Source organism: Saccopteryx leptura, chromosome 1 (assembly GCF_036850995.1).
Source record: "Saccopteryx leptura isolate mSacLep1 chromosome 1, mSacLep1_pri_phased_curated, whole genome shotgun sequence".
Lineage (NCBI taxonomy): Eukaryota > Metazoa > Chordata > Mammalia > Chiroptera > Emballonuridae > Saccopteryx > Saccopteryx leptura.
Window position 1 is genome coordinate 31,629,988 of NC_089503.1, and position 21,277 is coordinate 31,651,264.

General features: G+C 39.1%; 2 protein-coding genes across 2 annotated transcripts; one reads left to right on the forward strand and one right to left on the reverse strand.

Moving 5' to 3' along the window:
* Positions 1–6,982: 6,982 nt before the first annotated feature.
* Positions 6,983–9,299, reverse strand: FSHB (follicle stimulating hormone subunit beta). Its single transcript, XM_066360545.1, has 2 exons — positions 9,141–9,299; positions 6,983–7,213 (listed from the first exon to the last, which is right to left on the reverse strand). Exons 1-2 carry the CDS (start codon positions 9,297–9,299, stop codon positions 6,983–6,985), a joined length of 390 nt encoding a protein of 129 aa, XP_066216642.1.
* An 11,189-nt stretch (positions 9,300–20,488) lies between these two features.
* On the forward strand, positions 20,489–20,677 carry LOC136388733 (translation machinery-associated protein 7B-like). The gene has a single exon (XM_066360546.1). It carries the CDS (start codon positions 20,489–20,491, stop codon positions 20,675–20,677), a length of 189 nt encoding a protein of 62 aa, XP_066216643.1.
* Positions 20,678–21,277: the final 600 nt, after the last annotated feature.

Genomic DNA, 21,277 nt, shown 5'->3' on the forward strand with positions numbered 1-21,277 from the left:
ATGACAGTTTCAAAATGTTTCTAGGAACTTATGTATATAAAGCATGCACTCAACTTTCATGCGCATACTCGATTTTTATTCAGCTAATATTTTGTTTACGTCTTCTCAATTCTGACATAAATCTGAAATTGCCAACCATTTTGAACTATAGATTTCCTCCCATTTGGTTGGTAAGGAAGGTTCTTTGTGTTTCATTCCTACTGGCTGTGCTATAGACTCAATGCTTGCATCCCTCCAAAATGTATATGTTGAAGCCTAATACCTTATGTGATAGTATTTGAAAGTGGGGCCTTGAGAGGCAAATTAGGTCAAGAGGGCAGAGCCCTCATGAATGGAATCATTGCCTTATAAAAGAGGCCCCAGAGAGCCTCTTTCTCCTCCTAGCCCATACAAAGACACAGCAAAAAAGGCCACAATCTGTGAAACAAGATGCAGGCTCTTACCAGATGCCCAACCTGTTGGTACCTTGATCTTAGACTTGCCACCTCCAGAACTGAGAGAAATAAATTTTGGTTGTTGATAAGCCATCCAGTCTGTGGTATTCTATTACAGCAGCATAAACTGACTAGGACAGGCTGGAGGATAGCTTCAATGAGAGGGTGGTATCGCTTTCATAAAAACCTGAGTTGACAATGAATTATTACGTAGTGTCAATGTAAGAAATGTCCAAACCTGTAGAGAATTTTTATGTTTATTTGAGCCAAACTGATGACAATTTCTAGGAATTAAAATCTCAATGGATTGAGAAAATGCTCCAGAGAATGGCAGTTTTACAACTTATTTTATGTATCACAATCAAAGGAGACTTGAGGGGAGGTTTCATGGGATTCATTGGTGGTGGATTAGGGAGGCGGGAGAAAGCAAAGCAGGGAAATCGCTGAGATTAGACAGAAAGTAAAATGGAGAGTCATACTATTTTTTACATTGGTGGGTACTGGATAGTTAACAACGGACATTTACCGCACTTGGAGATGGTATTCGGGGAGCGCTGTGACTGACAATGAGGGGTTCTGTGGTCCTGTGCTCTGGTGTGCTGGTCGTGCCCTGAGGAGTCTGGTAAGATATGTTACCTTAGGTGCAAAAGGACAATGGTCTATGTGTTATATGTGAAATCTAATGGGTAAAATAAACAAACAAAAAGTAGACACAGACCCATAGATACAGAGAACAGACTGATAGTTGTCAGAAGGAAAGAGTGTTGGAGGACGGGGTGAAACAAGTGAAGAGATTAAGCAAAAAACAAACAAACAAACAAAAAAACCCCAAAGAAAAACCCTTCATAGACACAGCCAACAGCATGGGGATTGCCAGAGGGAGAGGGGGGAGAGGGAGGTGGAACTGGGTAAGGGGTGCGTCAACTGTGACGGAAGGAGACTAGACTGTGTGGTGAACACACCGTGCAATATACAGGTGATGTATTATAGAATTGTTCACCAGAAACCTATAGAATTTTATTAACCAATTTAACTCGAATAAATTCAATAATAAAAAAAAAAGGTAAAGGTTAACCTTTGTCAATGAAGCGACAGGCCCATACATGGTTTCCAATGTTGCTTTAAACATCCACTCCAGTCAGCTAAGGGGTGAGGAGAGTATGATTTACCTGTCAGATGCTTATGATCAAGAAGTAGCATGCGTTATTTATAACTTTCCATTGCTAGAACTCAGTTAATATAATCAAGTCTTTCTACAGGTAAGGCTGGGAAAAAGTAGGGTGGGCCTGACCAGGCGGTGGCGCAGTGGATAGAGCGTCGGACTGGGATGCCGAGGACCCAGGATCGAGACCCCGAGGTCGCCAGCTTGAGCGCGGGCTCATCTGGTTTGAGCAAATCTCACCAGCTTGGGCCCAAGGTTGCTGGCTCGAGCAAGGGGTTACTCGGTCTGCTGAAGGCCCATGGTCAAGGCACATATGAGAAAGCAATCAATGAACAACTAAGGTGTCACAATGCGCAAAGAAAAACTAATGATTGATGCTTCTCATCTCTCTGTCCCTGTCTATCCCTCTCTCTAACTCTCTCTCTGTCTCTTTAAAAAAAAAAAAAAAAAAAAAAAAGATAGGTTGGATATGTTCCTAGGAAGAATAATGAAAATAAAGGGGTTTGGTGAGCACGTAACAATCTCTGTCATAGTACAAATGTCTAAAAACAAAATCTTATCTTTCTCCCTCCTTCTCCAAAGATCTTATCTGTTCCCAGGTCCAGTTCCAGGTCCCTGTTTTCCAGGTGATACAATTCTCCTTGTGATTCCAGATGTGGCTCCTCATGGTCTGGCAACCCATGAATGAAAGTCACAAGTTATCTGTTTTGTCCCTATCTACCCAGTATTCTGTGATGAAATAGAGACACTTCATACAATGACACTACTCACAATAACACTTTCCTTCATAAGAATCCAGTTTTCTATAAAGGGTTGTTGATGCTGGGCTCACTACTTCATGTGGACATTCAGGAATCTAAGCTGGCAATAGCTCTGTTATCAACAAAGATCACCCTGGGTGTTAACATTCAGCTGATAGAGGGAGAGAATTGAAATAACTTATGAGAGGATTTTAGGGGCCAGGTATGCAAATACCTTCTACGACTTCTGCTCACCTTCCATTGGCTGGAACATGGATATACCTGATTGTGAGGAAAGCTGGGATATGTAGTCCAGCTTTACATCCAGGAAGAGACCGGCACAAATCTTCATGAGCACACTAAATCCTCTGCCTCATTCCTTAAATGAATATTAATGATTGTACACACTAGCTGTGTGACTTTAGGCTCAGGGCTCATTTCACCTTTTTAAAAATAGGCATAAAATTGGAATTACATTTTCAAAGCGTATAAAGATGCCTTGTTGCTAACTAGCAAGCACCTTATTTGTCTATAAGAATATAATGAACACCTACATAGATGTTTCCCAGATTTATATATATTAACGCTATACCATATCCTTGACTTAGTTTAAGATATAAAACATAAATCTAGTTGGAGGTGATGTAAGCATTTCTCTTTAATTCCATTTCTCTTTCTCTTTCCTCTCTCTCACAAACTCAGTGTTTATTAATCTTATGCACTGATATCCCTTTTTTAAGAATCACTTAGAATTTAGTACTGCTGTCTTAGTGACCAGTTTATAATCATAGTCAGCCAACTCTCTTGTGGGATGAAAGGCATCAGATGCTGTTAAACCATTCCCTGAGTGGAAGGCACAAAATCCTCCCTAAACCTGCGGAGCTAATCTCCAGGCACATAGCGGCCCTTTGGGGATGGGGAAGGGGGAGATAGGGAGTCAGAGAAGTAATCACAGGCCAGACCATGACAGACATTGTACATTGGCTAAGAATTCGGATTTTATCCTGAAAACAGTGAGAATTCCATTCATTATTAAGAATGTTCAAAGTGGTGATTTAGAGGGATAATTCTTATAGCTATGTTAGGACGGCCCGGAGCTAGAAGAGACCCTTGCATGGGATTGGGAAGAGATAACGTGGACTTCAGCTAAAACGGTGACCCCCCCTGGATATGGGCTTCTTCTTGGCGTGGACCTGGAGGGCTCACAGTTCTTCTTGCTGCTTCAGAGAGGATTGCGCTCCAGATTGACACGGGGGAGCTGTCAGCAGAAGCTGCTGTTTTCTCCTAGCATTTGGACCTTGACCTTTTAAGCTAAAGAGGTCTTGATCCATCAGGATTATAGCCCTTCTTTCAGACTCCCAAGCACCTTATTCACATTCTTTTTCCTTTTTTTATTTCTTACAGCAACCCTTTGGGATAGCTATCATTTTTACTTCTTTTTTTTTTTTTTTGTATTTTTCTGAAGCTGGAAATGGGGAGAGACAGACAGACTCCCACATGCGCCTGACCAGGATCCACCTGGCACGCCCACCAGGGGCGGCGCTCTGACCACCAGGGGGCGATGCTCTGTCCCTCCGGGGCGTCGCTCTGCCGTGACCAGAGCCACTCTAGCGCCTGGGGCAGAGGCCAAGGAGCCATCCCCAGTGCCTGGGCCATCTTTGCTCCAATGGAGCCTTGGCTGCGGGAGGGAAAGAGAGAGACAGAAAGGAAGGAGGGGGTGGGGGTGGAGAAGCAAATGGGCGCTTCTCCTATGTGCCCTGGCCGGGAATTGAACCCTGATCCCCTGCACGCCAGGCCGATGCTCTACCGCTGAGCCAACCGGCCAGGGCCATTTTTACTTCTTTTCAAAAATGAGGAACAGGCCTGACCTGTGGTGGCACAGTGGATAAAGCGTCGACCTGGAAATGCTGAGGTCACCGGTTCGAAACCCTGGGCTTGCCTGGTCAAGGCACATATGGGAGTTGATGCTTCCAGCTCCTCCCCCCTGTCTCTCTCTCTGTCTCTCTCTCTCTCCCTCTCTCTCTCCTCCCTAAAAATGAATAAAGAAAAAAAAGAAAGAAAAAAAAAATGAGGAACGTAAGGCCCGGAGTGGTCAGACAGCTTAACTAAGATTACTGGACAGAGCCTGAGCTGAGCTGTTTTTAATTTAAGTCTGACTTGCCTTCCTGCCACATTGCCTGTCCCAAGGCATAATTGCTCATGTTTATTGAGGAATTGCTAATGTGCCAGGCAACATTCTAAGGCCTTCGCATGTGTGATTCCATTTAATTATCAATATAGCTCTCTGAGGGAGATAATATTATTATCCTAATTTTGTAATTTTCCTGAGAATTTAAGTGACTTGTTCAAGATAACACATTGGTCAAGATGACTAATACCACTTAACTCTGGAGCCATTGTCCTGACTTACCTTTAATGGGAAGGCAGTTGTTTTGATTTCCAAAAGTACAGGGAGAGGGGAAAGACTATGTTGTAATTGAAAGCATTTTATTAAACTTCGTTATTAGAGCCCGAATTTCAATGTGTCAAAATACTGTAGAGAATATAGATAGCTATAAGCCATACTCAATACCAGATTTGAATGGACCAAGCTGATTATTAAGTCCTACAACTTTGACATAGTCCTTGGTCACAATGACTTCTTGATATGGTGAAGTGGTCACAGGAGAACTGGGCTTAGAGCTGGGAAGCCAGGGTTCTAATCCTGGTGCCGCCGCGAGCAGTCTTTGTGGTCTTGGCTGTGATCTTATCATCCTGGCCTTTAATTTTTCCATCTCAGAAATTGAAGAAATGGCCTGACCAGGCAGTGGCACAGTGGATAGAGTGTCAGACTGGGCTGTTGAGGACCCAGGTTCGAGACCCCAAGGTCGCCAGCTTGAGCACAGGCTGATCTGGTTTGAGCAAGGCTCACCAGCTTGGGAAAAGGTTGCTGGCTAGAGCAAGGGGTCACCTGGTCTGCTGTAGCCCCCCAGCCAAGGCACATATGAGAAATCAATCAATGAACAACCAAGGAGCCGCAACGAAGAATTGATGTTTCTCATCTCTCTCCCTTCCTGTCTGCCTGTCTGTCCCTGTCTGTCCCTCTCTGACTCTCTGTTTTTGCCAAAAAAAAAAAAAAAAAAAAAAAAAAGAAATGAAAGAAATGAAAGAAATGACCTAGAGAATCTTCAGTGTCTCCAACCACTCTGTGATTTTTTCTTAGAAAATGACTTCAAAAAAATGACAGAAAATTGAAATAAAGAAATACTTTTAGAAATGCAAAGAAATCATTTTTTTAATATTTTAAAAAGTGAGAACAAGTAATATTTACAGAGCACTAGAAGTTACACGTTAACATTTTTTTCCTGCTAATATTATAAACATGCACATATGTTTAGCTGTTTGTGAAAAAATTGAAATCAATGACTCTAGCGGCTAACATCATTATTAAAAAAATAAAGTTGAAATAGATTAGTTAAACATTGTAAGTGTGAAACAAGTCCATACCTAAGAAAGGTAACATCTTTAAAAGAAATCAACTCATGCAATAGTTTCCAGTTGAACCCTCTTGAAAGAAACCATAGATTTGGGAGAACATGTGCACACAAAAGAGAAGATGGATACAGAATTCTAGAAAACATCAAGGTTTTTTGTTGTTGTTGTTTTTTTTTTCCCTCATGGCTAATTCTTTCTAAAAGAGCTATATTTTTTTACACAACTATATTTGTCAATAACTTAATAGGTTGCTGAAATTCCTTTCAAACCCATCTTCAAATCCCCCTCTATTCTACAGAGTGAACGCCCGCCTGGGGGGCAGGTTGGTACAGTTTTGTTTATTTTACTTTCCAAAGGGAGTTTTTCTGCAGGAGCCTGACAGCATTTGTTCAATTTGTTTAAATGATGGCACAGATGCGGGCTAATTTCCAGAGGCCCACAGGAACATTTCTTGCTTTTGCCCTTCTGTAAAGGGCTTGGTCGTAATAGCTAGGAAATCTTCCTCCCCTTTGGCACCGAGCAATTCACAGAGCTGCCTCCTGTCCCAGCGTTCCACACGCCAGCGGAGTTGCTGTGCAGTGGAGCCGAAGCCCTCACCTGTGGACTGACTGCGTTGCTGGGGCAGCCCTGTCAGCCACCCTCTTACAGTATTCCCTACGGCCTACCTTTCTGATCTCACTTTCCTTGAAAAAGCCATTGTTGAGTTTCTTGTTATCTCCCAGGCGTAGTGCTAGGCTGCAGTCATGAAGCTGCTGGCCCTGCTGTGGAGAGCCCAAGGGCCTACCAGAAGAACGCTGCCTTCAGTACTTGCGCCCACTCCTAGCTCACGTCTTCCCTCTGGGCATCGTTATCTCCATCTCTCAGAGGGAGGGATTGGCTGAGAGGGTGTCTAAGACTGTTAAAGAGAAAAGTACCCATGTGTCCATAAGTTAAGAAAGACTAAATAAAACGTAAGGAACCAGACCTAAGATACGGGGTTGAGTGGTGACAGGCTCCTGTCCCCAGCGCCCTCAGTTCTGGCACTCTCAAGCGCTGGAGAGCCGGGATCAGTGGGGTGTGACGCTCCCCTAGCCAACAGTGGCGTGCGGCCTGCGCATGTTGTACACACACGGACCTTTTGAATGGCTTGGTCCTTCAGGACAAAGGTAGGCAGCCTGCAATGCCATTGCTCTTTATTCTTTTATTTCACTGAAAGAGCAGTAGCTGGGCCCCAGGCCTTGCACGGTGCAGTCGGTACTGTCCCTGTCACACTTGCCACAGTGACATGCAGTGGCTACTGGGTACGTGTACACGGAGTCCGCCTGGTGAGCACAGCCAGGCACACTCACTGTCTCGTACACCAGCTCCTTGAAGGTACACGTTTTCTGGGTGTTGCGTCTGGCTGGGTCCTTGTACACCAGATCCTGAGGAGTTTAGGAAGGGTACCATTAGATCACAATATTCTGGAAGGTTCTACTTAGCATAATCAAAACCAGACAGGAATTTAATATTTCTTGCTCTAATATTTTCCCATTAAAGCTCACTTGTGGAATTCCTAACCAAGGGAACACGAGCTCATAAATGACCTACCTATATGCTATAGCGTGTTTTTGGTGGTTCTGGAAATCTTACAGAAAATATAATTTATTCCTTTCCCCACTCCCTATGTCTGTAGCAAAATATTATTTCTCAAACTGAAGAGAAACTTTGAATTTCAATATAGAATAACAATGAGCCAGGGAAACATGACAGATTTTAAGTTGACTTTTTGTACTTAGTCGAAAACTATATTAATGACAACTTAAGCCATAAAACACTGAAGTTTAATTTCGCAGAAAATGATTCCCAATACATTGTCCCTGCGTGTTGATTGAAGGTCAAAGAGACATACTATGAAAGGTTGATGCTTAGCTTAACATGACTATGGAGGCTTACGTAAGATGTGAAATATTCCACTGGTTTGTAGATATGTTCCTCCCTTAAATGCTTTATATTTTGCAGTACCTTGAGTGTCAAGGGATATGTGGTTTGCATATCAGAACTTTTAATCCAGGTAGAACGCATGTGTTCCAACCCTTTCTAATAAAATAACACTATTTGCACTGAGGGAAGAAATTGGCACTGCTGTTTAATTTATTTCAACATCATACTATCAAGTCTGTAACTTAAGAAGGTTCAATAAATTGTATAATTCAGTGGTCCCCAACCTTTTTTGGGCCACGGACTGGTTTAATGTCAGAAAATATTTTCATGGAACAGTCTTTAGGGTGGGATGGATAAATGTATCACGTGACCGAGACAAGCGCCAAGAGTGAGTCTTAGACGGATGTGACAGAGGGAATCTGGTCATTTTTTAAAAATAAAACATCATTCAGACTTAAATATAAATAAAACAGAAATAATGTAAGTTATTTATTCTTTCTTTGCGGACCGGTACCAAATGGCCCATGGACCGGTACTGGTTCGCGGCCCGGGGGTTGGGGACCAATGGTATATATAAGTGGAGGTAGATCACACTTATGTATATTTACCACCCAATAAAGTATATTTCATTAAAAAGTTGCCAGTTTCAACTTCAGTTTGCAGAATGGAATTCTGCATAGAAAGCCAGGTGCTAAGGGGGACAAAAAAAGAAAAGAAAAAAAAAAAAGAAAAGCAGAAGCTGCCTTCTTACTTGAATTGATGCAAAGAAACTCTGTGACTAGAAATGAATGGTTTTATGCCTCTGTGCCTTGGCTTTCTCAACAGTATAAAAAGTGAGTGTGTTTGTAGATTCGTTTTGGTTCTACCAGTCTGCAAGGAATGATTGCTGCTTGTTGGCATTTATATTCAGGAGGGCCAATACAGCAGTTTATATAACGTGGTTGTTTGTGTTTTTATGTGGCTTAGAAACATACTTCGGTACTATTTCTATTGCAAAGATATGGCTTCAATTACATAGAAATAGCAATACATAATATTATAAAAATACATCTACACGGGGATTAGTTTTTTTGGGAATATTGTAGATCTGTTACTAAATATATGTATGCTTACATGTTTATCTCTCAATATGTAAAATCTACCATAAAATTCCTTTCTTTTTCTTTTGAAATGCAGAGTCGACATCTTACCAAATTGATCAGATCAAAGCTGAGCCTTCCCTAAATTTACTCGAAATCAAACCCAGACCCAAAACATCTAACTGATATTCTGGTAATTAACCTTAATCATAACACAGACAATATTGGTTAGAGGACTCATGGCTATGACTTGGGAAAATTAAAATAGTAATAACGTAGGAATTACTGGAAGTTGCCTTCTGCAGACCCTCAGCACCCTCCCTCCCTTCCAGCGAAGCCATGTTCCTACCCGGGTGTAGCAGTAGCCCGCACACCAAGTGGTGTTGATGCTGAGGCAGAAGCCACATTCTTCTTTCTCCATGGTGATGGTGATGTTGGTCAGCTCACAGCTGTTGCAGCAAATTGCTTTCCAGCAACAGAAAAGAAAGCCAAACAGGACTGACTTCATCCTGGACTAGGAAGCAAACAATTAAGTCCCATGAGAAACCAAAAAACCAAAGAATTATATTATTATTATGTAAGTTGATGAAAGCAAAATGAATTGGTCTGTCCATCTGCCCCGGTCACATTTGCTCCAGCAATTATTATATTTCCCTTCCTTTCTCTTTTCTTCCTAGTTCCTTGAACAGATAGTTTTTCTTACCCTCCTCCTCCTTCATTGTTTTGTGTCAAAATAGAAACATATCATAGGGCAAAATGCCAATATAATGATTTAAGTAGAGCAGTATTTAAAGATGAGAGTATTACCACCTAATGTCTTAAAATGATTACCCTGAAGCAAGTAATTGTGATCGTCGTATTTGTCCTTTTATTATCATTTTAAAGACTATTTTTGTTGAAAAATAAAAATAAAAATTCTATATTGCAAAATTAGTTCATCATTTTTTAGCATTTCATAAACATTTTCATTCACTTCTACCCACCTGTGTTTTAAATAAGACTGTTTCACAAAATCAATTGATTGCTAAAAAGAATTACACTGTATTAACCATATTCAAGAAGCCAGGGTGACAAGCACACATTTTCTACATGAGCAGAGTTCAAAATCTCTAGATGTGTTCTTCAGATCTTGAGAAATCTGCAGTTTCAAAAGTAACTGTCACTACTTGGTCACTGTAGATGCTGAGACTCACCTGTGGCCGGCTGCCTTGTCTAGGGAAAACTGTAGGCTGAGTTAAGTCTCATTCACCTTTTATACAAAATCGTGTGCAACTAACACCTTGTGGATTTGTCAGGTATTAGTAAGACCAATGTTTGCTTGCAGCTTGCTGTAAGTGAATCAGTGTTTAGATAGACGCGGAGATCAAGCCTTTCTAAAGTAGTCTAAACTCTAAACAAAGTAGAGCAAGAAAACTGATGTTACTAGAGACGATAATTTTGCACAAATTAAATTTGATACAGTAGCACTCCCACTCCTTTACCTTGTCACATTAAATGTGACTGGATTCTGGGTGTTTTATTTCTTTTCCTTTTTTTTTTTTTCTTTCCTTCCTTCCTTCCTTCCTTCCTTCCTTCCTTCCTTCCTTCCTTCCTTCCTTCCTTCCTTCCTTCCTTCCTTCCTTCCTTTTCTTTTCTTTCTTTCTTCTTTCTTTCCTTTCTTCTTCTTCTTCTTCTTCTTCTTCTTCTTCTTCTTCTTCTTCTTCTTCTTCTTCTTCTTCTTCCTCTTCTTTTTTTTTTGTATCTTTAACTTGAGGAATTCAGAATCCTTTTCAAGTATTGCTTTGGCCCCATTGAGGAGGTACACCCAAAGGACGTGGTTGTTTAATAAATTGCTGTGCGATCATATTGAAAACTGTAAGAAAAGAAACAAATAGAGTCATTCATGATCTGACTCCTATGTAAAGTATAAACCATATTTATTTTAGCCTCCCACATCCACATTCCCTTATCTTAAGTGTTATTTTTTGATGCTTTACTTGTAATTCTCTAAATATTCTGCTGATTCATTCTTCTAGATCTTCGTATGTGCAATGTTTGTCCTGCCTGAAAAGTCCTTACTTTCTCCCTGTGTCCTCCAACACAACTGCAACCCTGGCAAATTTCTCACCCTTTCACATTCACCTTCCAGAGTTTCAAATGGAAGACAGAAGAACTTTAAGTACCACCTTCTGTTTGCAATCATGTATCTACCTCTGTTTCTCCCAGGAGACTATGAGCTCCTTGGAGACTGGGATTGGTTTAACAAATATTTCCTATTTAAATAGTGTGTCTGGAGCAAAGGAATAATGATGGAAATATTAGGATATGATATTAGAGATGTAACAGGACTCAAATCATGTAGAACTTTTAAGGCCAATGAAAAGTCTTTAGTTTTGACTGTCTGTAAGAGAGAACCAGTTGTAGGATTTGGGGTAGGGGAGTGACACGATCTGACTTAGGTCTAAAAGTATCCCTCTGGCTGCTGTGCTGCTGATGTAGAGGAACAAAAGTAGGATCTGGAGACCTATTAGATGCTATTGCAGCAACTCAAGTGACAAATGGTATTTGTTCAGACTAGTGTGGTAGCAACGGAGGCAATCGACATAATTTGATTCTGGATATATTTTGAAAGTAAGGCCAAGGAGATTTTCTGATAGATCAGCGGTTCTCAACCTGTGGGTCGCGACCCCGGCGAGGTTGCCTAAAGCCATTGGAAAATACATAATGCATATCAGGTATTTACATTCCGAATCATAACTGTAGCAAAATTACAGTTATGAAGTAGCCACCAAAATTATTTTTTAGTTTGGGGTCACCGCAACATGAGGAACTGTATTGCGGGGTCACGGCATTAGAAAGGTTGAGAACCACTGTGATAGATGAATGTTGAATGTGAGAGAAAGCCAAGAGATAGTGATGACTCTAAAGATTCTGGTCTGCACAACTTGAAAGATAAACTTGCTGTTGATATAAGTGGGATGGCTGTAGATGTAGTAAGTTTCAGGAAAAGATTAATAATTCAGTATGGACATGTTGAGCTTGAGGTGTCTTTAAGATGTAAGTAGAATGTTGAATCTGAATTTTGAAAGAAAAGGTTTACTGGCTGAAAATATAAATTTGGGAGTCATTGACATGAGTCTAGAAGAGTGGGTATAAACAGAGAAGATAAAAGAAAGAAAGAGACCTGTGGTGGCACAGTGGATAAAGCGTCGACCTGGAATGCTGAGGTCGCCAGTTCAAAACCCTGGGCTTGCCTGGTCAAGGCACATATGGGAGTTGATGCTTCCAGCTCCTCCCCCCTTCTCTCGCTCTCTCTGACTCTCCTCTCTCTCCCTCTCTCTCTCTCTCCTCTCTAAAAATGAATAAATAAAATAAAAATTTTTTAAAAAATTACTTCTTTAAAAAAAAAAAAGAAAGAAAGAAAACTTGAGCCTGTTCTATTCTAATATCAAGAGGTCAAGGATAAGATGAAGTTTATTTCTTCTTTTTTCCAAAGGAAACTGAGAAGGGCCATTGAAGAAAGAATAGATTGGAGAGAAGCCAAGTAAAGAGAGTGTATCAGGAGAAGTGAGTGATGACTGTGTGAATGCTGCCGACAGGTTAAGTGAGATGAGGACCATGACTGCACAGTGCATGTGGCAAGGTAAAGGTCATGGGTGTCCACAGCTAGGGAAGTTCCTTTGGAGCAAAGGGACCGAAACCCTGATTAGTGTGTGTTTAAATGATTGGCAAGAGATAAATATATATTTAAAAAGTTGATATAGGCAGCTTTTCCCTGAAGTTTTGTACAAAGATGAGCAAAGAAATGAGTGATTTGATGAAGTAGAAGTGGGGTAAAAGATCATTTTCTCTTGATTTTCATGGTTTATGATGGACAAAATAACTGCATGTTTGTATAGTAATGCAAATGATTGAATAAAGAGTGAAAACTGATGATGTTGGAGGAAGAGAAGAGAATATCTGGAGTGTTCTCGAGTAGGTAAGAAGAGATGGGTTTTAGAGCACAGGTGGAGGGACTGGCTTCAGATAGGAAGGTGGAGAGCTCATCCAGGCATCAGGTGCGAGGCAGATATGGGTGCCGATGCTGGTGGTTAGGGAGGTGTAGTGGGTGTGGTAATGGGGACTGAGTAGGTGTGGTGAATGCTGATGTTGTGGGTGCATGGGTGTGGTGGGTGCAGAGGATGGTAGGTGGGGTGAGAAGCTCTGTGCTAGCTCTCCTGTGATTATTCTTATTTTTTCAGTAAGGTAGGCTGTAAGGCATCATATGAGAATAAGGATGGTGGAGGAATTGCCCAGGGTTTGGAAAAGATTTGAGGAAAAGATTTGAATAGCTGCCTGAGACTGGGAGAGGGGTTGAGTTAGTAGTGACTCAGGAGTAGTTTAGTAGCCTACCAGTACTAAGTGTCCACTTGAGCTTTATGGTAAAACATTTAACACAAGACCACTCAATATGGATGTGTATTTTTTCTTTGTCTAGTTTAACAGCAGAGATTCAAGCAAATGGGTGACAGATATTTGGGTTTATCCAGGATTATGATTTATTTTCAAATGTGTGACAAAGACAAAACTTACTAAAGAACCTGACACTGAAAGTACTAATTTAATACTTATGTAAGTGATATCTGGAATTAATAAATATTTTGAAATGTGTTATTAATGGTTAAGTAAGCATATTATAACAGTTATAGACTAATTAAATTTTATATAATATATTTAATAAAATGAACTGATGATTCTTGAGAAATTATAAATCATTTTACTTTTTCTAAAAGAATACTAATAATGTTATAACTATTACTTGTTGTATTATTATGATTATTATTTGTATTTCTCTGAAGTGAGAAGTAGAGAGGTAGACAGACAGAATCTCACATGCGCCGACCAGGATTCACCTGGCATGCCCACTAGGGGGTGATGCTCTGCCCATCTGGGCCGTTGCTCCGTTGCAACCAGAGCCATTTAAACGCCTAAGGTGGAGGCCATGGAGCCATCCTCATTGCCTGGGCCAGCTTTGTTCCAATGGAGCCTTGGCTGTGGGAGGGGAAGAGAGAGATAGAAAGAAAGGAGAAGGGGAAGGGTAGAGAAGCAGATAAGTGCTTCTCTTATGTGCCCAGGCCAGGAATTGAACCTGGAACTTCCACATGCCGGGCCAACATTCTACTGCTGAGCCAACCAGCCAGGGCCTACATATTGTATTATTAAATTAACTCTTTGTTATCTATGTTGTTCACAAAGTATATTTATATGATTTTATATGTGCACTTATGTGTTTTTATGGCTCTTCTACATATATGCAGTTGTATTAGTTCCTTACATTGTTCCTTAAAAATGTTGAGCTTTTTAAAATTGAGCACCTACTATGCCCCAGGCACTTCACTGAATATGCTAAATATATGATACAGCACAGAAGTGTTACTGTGGCTGTCTGGTGGTCTGCATTCCGGACAGAGAAATAAAGCATGGAGCCCTGCTGCTCCCTAACCTCCTAGAACTCACCTTCCTTTGCCCTGGGTGTTGGAGTGCAGGGCACATTATCTGCTAAAATGAGATCTAGTACCACAGAATCACTAATTCCTGTGAGCAAAGGGTGACTGGTCCCTGGTCAAGGCATAGTTGAAAGCCTGTGGAGGTCCAAGGTTGCCATTACCCAGAGGGTAAAACAAAGAAGGAAGCTGGGTTCCAATCACAAACTCCACCCCAAGTGTGGTGGCGAGACTGTCGCAGCCAAAGACAGTGGGTGGTCAACCGTGGGACTTCACAGAGCTAAAAAAAATTATGATTCACTGCCACCTACTGGAAAATATAGAGAGACCTCTTGGTACTAATCTGCTAGAAAAGTGCCACCCATACACAGATTCCTAGACAGAGAAGGAGCCTATCAAATACCATAAATTGAATTGTGATATTGAAGATAGAAGTTGAGAAATGACACAGAGGGAAGAAGAGCGAGACATAAGCATAAAAAAAAAATAAAAGAAAACTGTAAGAACTATCTGACTCCATCAGAAAGAGCAATGTAAGAATAATAGGCAAACCAGAAGAAGAAAAAAAGAGGGGAACAGAGTGCCTATTCAAACAAATTCCTAATGAGAATATCTCAATCTATGGAAAGAACTAGATCATAGAATCCAAGAAGCAAACAGAAAACCTAGTTACCTCAATCCAAAGAGGCCTTCTTCAAGGCAAATTGTATTAAAACTGTCAAAAAGTAATGACAAAGAAAGAATTCTCAAAACAGCGAGTGAAAGGAAGAAAGTGACCTATAAAGGAAAGCCCATTAGGTTATCATCAGACTTCTCAGCAGAAACTGTACAAGCTAGAAGAGAGTGGAATCAAATACAGTGATGCACAAAAGTAGGGTTACAGTTATTCTTATGGGAAAAGACATACAGGTTATGGTTATTACAATACCTTTATTAACTCAAAAGAAACCAATAATAAAGCAAAAAGACAACTGACTGAACAGGAATCGAACCTGGGACTTCCACATGCCAGGTTAACACCCTTCTGCTGAGCTAACCAGCCAGGGCTGAGAATTCATTAACAAGAAGGGAAAAAAAAAAAGAACATAAATATGGGTAACAAAATGACAATAACTACACACCTATCAATAATCACTTTAAATGTAAATGAATTAAGCACCCAATCAAAAGACATAGGGTAACTGAATGGATAAAAAACCAAAACCTATATATAAGCTGTCTACAAGAAACCCATTCAGATCAAGAGACACAGAGATGAAAATAAAGGGGTGGAAAAACATATTCATGCAAATGGAAACAAACAAACAAAAAAGCTGGGGTGGCATTACTTATATCAGGCGAAATAGCCTTTAAAACAAAGGCTATAATAGAAACAAAGAAGGACATTGCATAATAATAAAGTGATCAGTTGACCAAGAGACTGTAACCCTTGTAAACATTTATGCACCCAACATAGGGACACCTAAATAGTAAAGCAAGTATTGATGAACACAAAGGGAGAGACTGACAGGAATACAATCACAGTAGGGGGATCCATTGACATCAGTGGATAGATAGATCTTCCAGACAGAAAATTCAACAAACAAACAGCAGCATCAAATGACACAGTAGATAACATGGATGTAATTATTTTCAGAGTATTTCACCCTAAAGCAAATGAATAAAATTCTTTTCAAGTGCACATGAAACATTTTCCAGGATAGACTACATGTCAGGACATAAAACAAGTCTCAATAAATTAAAAAAAAATTGAAATCATATCAAGTATCTTCTCTGACCATAATGGTATGAAACTAGAAATTAGTAACAGGAAAAATATTGAAACATACACAAAGACATGGAAGCTAACTAACATGTTGCTAAACAATGAGTTGGTTAACAATGCGATCAAGAAAGAAATGGAAAGATGCCTTGAAACAAATAAGAATAAAAACCCAAAACCCAAAATCTATGAGACACAGTGAAAGCAGTTCTATGAGGGAAATTCATAACATTACAGGCCTATCTCAAGAAACAAGAAAAAAAAATCTCAAATTAACAACCTAATTTTACATTTAAAGGAATAGCAACAGAACAACAAGTAAAGTCCAAAGTGAGTAGAAGGAGAGAAATAATAAAGATCAGAGCAGAAATAAAATACAAAAGTTCAATGAAACTAAGAGCTTGTTTTGTGCAAGATAAAAAAGATTAATAAACCTAACCAGACTCATCAAGAAAAAGAAGACTCACATGAATAAAATAAGAAATGAAAGGGAAAAGTAACAAATGACACCACAGAAATACAGAGAATTGTAAGGAAATACTACAAACTACCATATGGCAATAAATTACACAATCTGTAAGAAATGAATACATTTCTAGAAACATGCAATTTTCCAAGACTGAACCAAGAAGAAACAAAATCTGGACAGATTACTGTATTTTTGCTCCATAAGACGCACCTGACCATAAGACGCACCTAGGATTTTAAGGAGAAAAATAAGAAAAAAAATATTCTGAACCAAATGGTGCGTTAAAATATTTAATAAAATATACCACAATAATATTTCAACAATGTAAACTCAGCAGCAGTATTAACAGCCATTAGCACTGTTATTAACAAATGAGAAGAGACTTTAATGTTCAAATACTCTTCTAGTTGTCTGGAACCCACAGAAGCTAAAAAAAAAAATGAACGTTCACTCCGTAAGGCGCACGGGCATTTCCCCTTCCACTTTTGGGGAAAAAAAAGTGTGTCTTATGGAGCGAAAAATACGGTACTACCAATGAAATTAAATCAGTAATCAAAAAACTCCCAACAAACAGAAGTTCTGGACTGGATGGCTTCACAGGTGACTTTTACTAAACATTCAGAAAAGAACTAATGCCTATCATTCTCAAACTATTTAAAAAATATTGAAGAGGAGGGATGGCTCCTAAGTTCATTTTACAAGGCAAACATTATTCTGATTTTAAAACCAGATCAAGACATTACAAAAAGTGAAAATTATAGGTCAATATCCCTGATAAACATAGGTACAAAATTCCTCAACAGAACAATAGTAAACTGGATCCAGCAATACAATGAAAAGGTTATATACCGTGATCAAGTGGGATTTATTCCTGGGATGCAAGGTTAGTACATCATCCACAAATCAATTAACATGATACAACATATAGGCAAAAGAAAGGGTCAAAAGCATATGATCATATCCATAGATGCAGAAAAAGCATTTTCTAATATCTAGCACTCATTTATAACTAGAACTCTTAGTAAATTGGGAATAGAGGGACTATACCTCATAATAAAGACCATGTATAACAAACACACAGATAACATCATATTCAATGAGGAAAATCTAAAAGCATTTTCCTTAATATCAGGAACAAAATAGGATATTTACTTTTACCACTTTTATTCAACATAGTACTGGAAGTCCTAGCCTCAACAATCAAACAAGAAAGAGAAGTAAAATGCTTCCAGATTGGAAAGGAAGAAATAAAACTATCAGTATTTGCAGATGACATAATACTGTATATAGAGAACCCTGAAGATTTCACCAAAAAACTACTAAACTAATAAGTGAATTCAGAAAAGCAGCAAGATACAAAATTAATATTCAGAAATTGGTTGAATTTTTATATACTAATTATGAACTATCAAAAAGAAAAATTAAGAAAGTCTCATTTACAATTACATTAAAAAATAGCTAGGCATAAATTTAATCAAGGAGGTAAAAGACCTGTACTTGGAAAATTATAAGTCATTGAAGAAACAAATTGAAGAAGATATAAAATAAGCATATACCGTGATCATGAATAGGGAAAATTAACATCATTAAAATGACCATACTTCCCAAAGCAATCTATGATTGTATTCAGTGCAGTCATTATCAAAATTTCAATGGCATTTTTTACAGAACTAGAACAAATAATCCTAAAATTTGTATGGAACCTCAAAAGACTTGAGGAAGAGGAACAAAGTTGGAGGTATTAGGCTATCTATTACCAAACCATACTACAAGGCTATATTAATCAAAATAGCATGGTGCTGTCTTAAAAACAGACACATAGATGCATGGAACAAAATAGAGACCCCAGAAACAAACCCATGCCAGTTTGGTCAATTAATATATGACAAGTGAGGAAAGGAAAACAACTGGGTAAAGACATTCAATTTAATAAATGGTGTTGGGAAAATGGACAAACATATGCAAAACAATGAAACTAGACCACCTTCCTACACCATATTCAAAATGGATTAAAGACTTAAATGTCAGACTCAAAACCATAAAACTCTTAGAACAAAAGTTAGGCAGTAAACTTTTTGACATTTCTCTTAGGATATATATTTTTTCTTATATATCTCCTTGATGAAAGGGAAACAGATGAAAACAGTAAACAAATAGGACTACATCATACTAAAATTAGTTTTTGCACAGCAAACGGGACCATCAACAAAACAAAAGACAACCTACCGAGTGGGAGACTATATTGCCAATGATATATCTGAAAAGTGCTTAATATACAAAATCTCAAAACTCAACAAAAGTATCAAAAACTCAAACAATTCAACACCAACCCCCCCAAAAAATCCAATTAAAAATGATCAGAGAAACTAAATAGACACTTCTCCAAAGAGGACATACAGATGGCCAATAAGCACATGAAAAGATACTCAACATCACTATTAGAGAAATGCAAATTAAAACCACAATAAGAAAGCACCTCACACCTGTCAAAATGGCTATCATCAATGAATCAACAAACAACAAGTATTGGCTAGGATGTGGAGAAAAGGGAACCCTCATGCACTGCTGGTGGTTTTAGAGTTTGGCACAGCCACTGTGGAAAACGAAATGGAGGTACCTCAAAAAATGAAAAACAAAACTAATTTATGACCCCACAGTTTTACTTCTGGATGTATATCTGAAGAAATCCGAAACACTAATTCAAAATAATATATGCACCCATATGTTCACTGCAGCATTATTTACAATAGCCAAGATATGGAAGTGACCCAAAGGCCCATCAATAGACGAATGTATGAAAAAGCTGTGGTACATATATACACAATGGAATATTAATTGGCCATAAGAAAGAAGAAAATCTTACCACTTGTGACAACATGGATGGACCTAGAGTGTTTGAATCTAAGTGAAAAAAGTCAGACAGAGAAAGACAAATACCGTATGATTTCACTCATTTTTGGAATCTAAAAAACAAAATAAATGAAATAAGAACCGAAACAGACTCACAGATACAGAGAACAAACTGATAGTTGCCAGATAGAAGGGAGAATGGGGGAATGGATGAAAGAGGTGAAGGGATGAAGAAGTACAAATAGGTAGTTACAGAATAGTCACGTGGGTATGAAGTACGGGATAGGAAATATAGTCAATAATACTGTAATAACTATACATAGTGGCAGGTGGGTATTAGAATAATTGGGGCAATCACTTTATAAATTATATTATTGTCTAACAACTAGGCTGTACGCCCTAAACTAATATAAAATATTATTGACTACCAACTGTAATTGTAAAATAAAATTAGAAATGCACCTCAGACTTCTCTCCTGTATTTTGGTAAAGTAATGGCCTCAACTCTGTGAGAACCCCAGAATGCTTTTCCTGTGCATATATGCAATGACCTGCATCCTTCTTTCATTTATAAAGAATGTTTTTCAAGTCATTCCTTTATGCTCAAATTTAAAAATAGGAAGTAAATACATTCTATATCTTGATATGTTACTTGTTTTTTATGGTCTGGTATCTTTTTCTTTTGCCTTTGTTTATATATATATGTCTTGTAATGAAAATGTAAAAAAAGTTTGGCCCTGGCTGGTTGGCTCAGTAGTAGAGCATCAGCCTGGCATGTGGGTGTCCCAGGTTTGATTCCTAGTCAGGGCACATAGGGGAAGCACCCATCTGCTTCTCCACCCTTCCCCCTCTCCTCTCTTTTTCTTCTCCTCTTGCAGCCAGTGCCTCAGTTGGGTCAATGGCATTGGCCTTGGGCTCTGAAATTAGCTCCATGGAGCCTCTACCTCTGGCATTAAAAATAGCTCAGTTGTGAGCATGGTCCTAGGTGAGCAGAGCATCATTCCCAGATGGGGATTGCCAGGTAGATCCTGGTCAGGTCACATGCGGGAGTCTTCTCTTTATCTCCCCTCCTCTCACTTGTAAAGGAAGAAGACGGTGTAAACAAAGTTCATCAGCTTCCTGTGGCAGGGTCTCAGGTAGGGGCGGCAGGCACCATGTCCAGCCATAAAGGTGGCAGGAAGCCCCTGAAGCAGCCCAGAAAGCAGGCCAAGGATATGGACAAGATAAGACACTCAGAGCCGAAGCAAAACGAGGAGCAGAAGAAACTCCAGGAGCTAAACGTGAACATTTGGGGAAGGGGTACCCTGGCCACAGGTGGAATGAAGAAATCTGGCAAAAAGTGAGCTAGGGGCAATGATGAGCCTTAGTTCCATTCATGTTTTAGCATTCGGATTCCCTGTCAGAACATCTGTTCCCACTTATAGCTAGAATGAAGTATAGTATTGTCTTGGAGCCTATTACACATTTAAGAATCAACTTTTACAAAAAAAAAAAAATGACTTGCCTTGGGGTGGTGAACAAACAATGCAATATACAGATGGTGTCTTGTAAAACGGAGCACTGGAAACCTGTATGATTTTATTAACCAATGCCACCCCAATAAATTCAATGAAAATTCAAAACAAAACAAAACAAAAAGATAAAAACATTATAATAACCAGAAAAAAATAACAGTCATCCAGTGGCCCATCTCTTTAGTTCATCCATTTCAACCTTAGCTGTGAGGTTAGAGTAAACCCAGGCCAGGACTCGACCAAAGTGTGTTCTTCAGTCTTGGTTCTATCCTGAATTCTATAGCACCTGGAATTAAACAAGCTATTTTGAAAAACACAAAGTGTAGCATATTTAATTTTTTTTAATTAAAAATTTTTCATGTTAGTCATTTAAATTCATTACCTTTACTTAAATTACAAAGTGATATTTAGCATGTATGGTATTATATT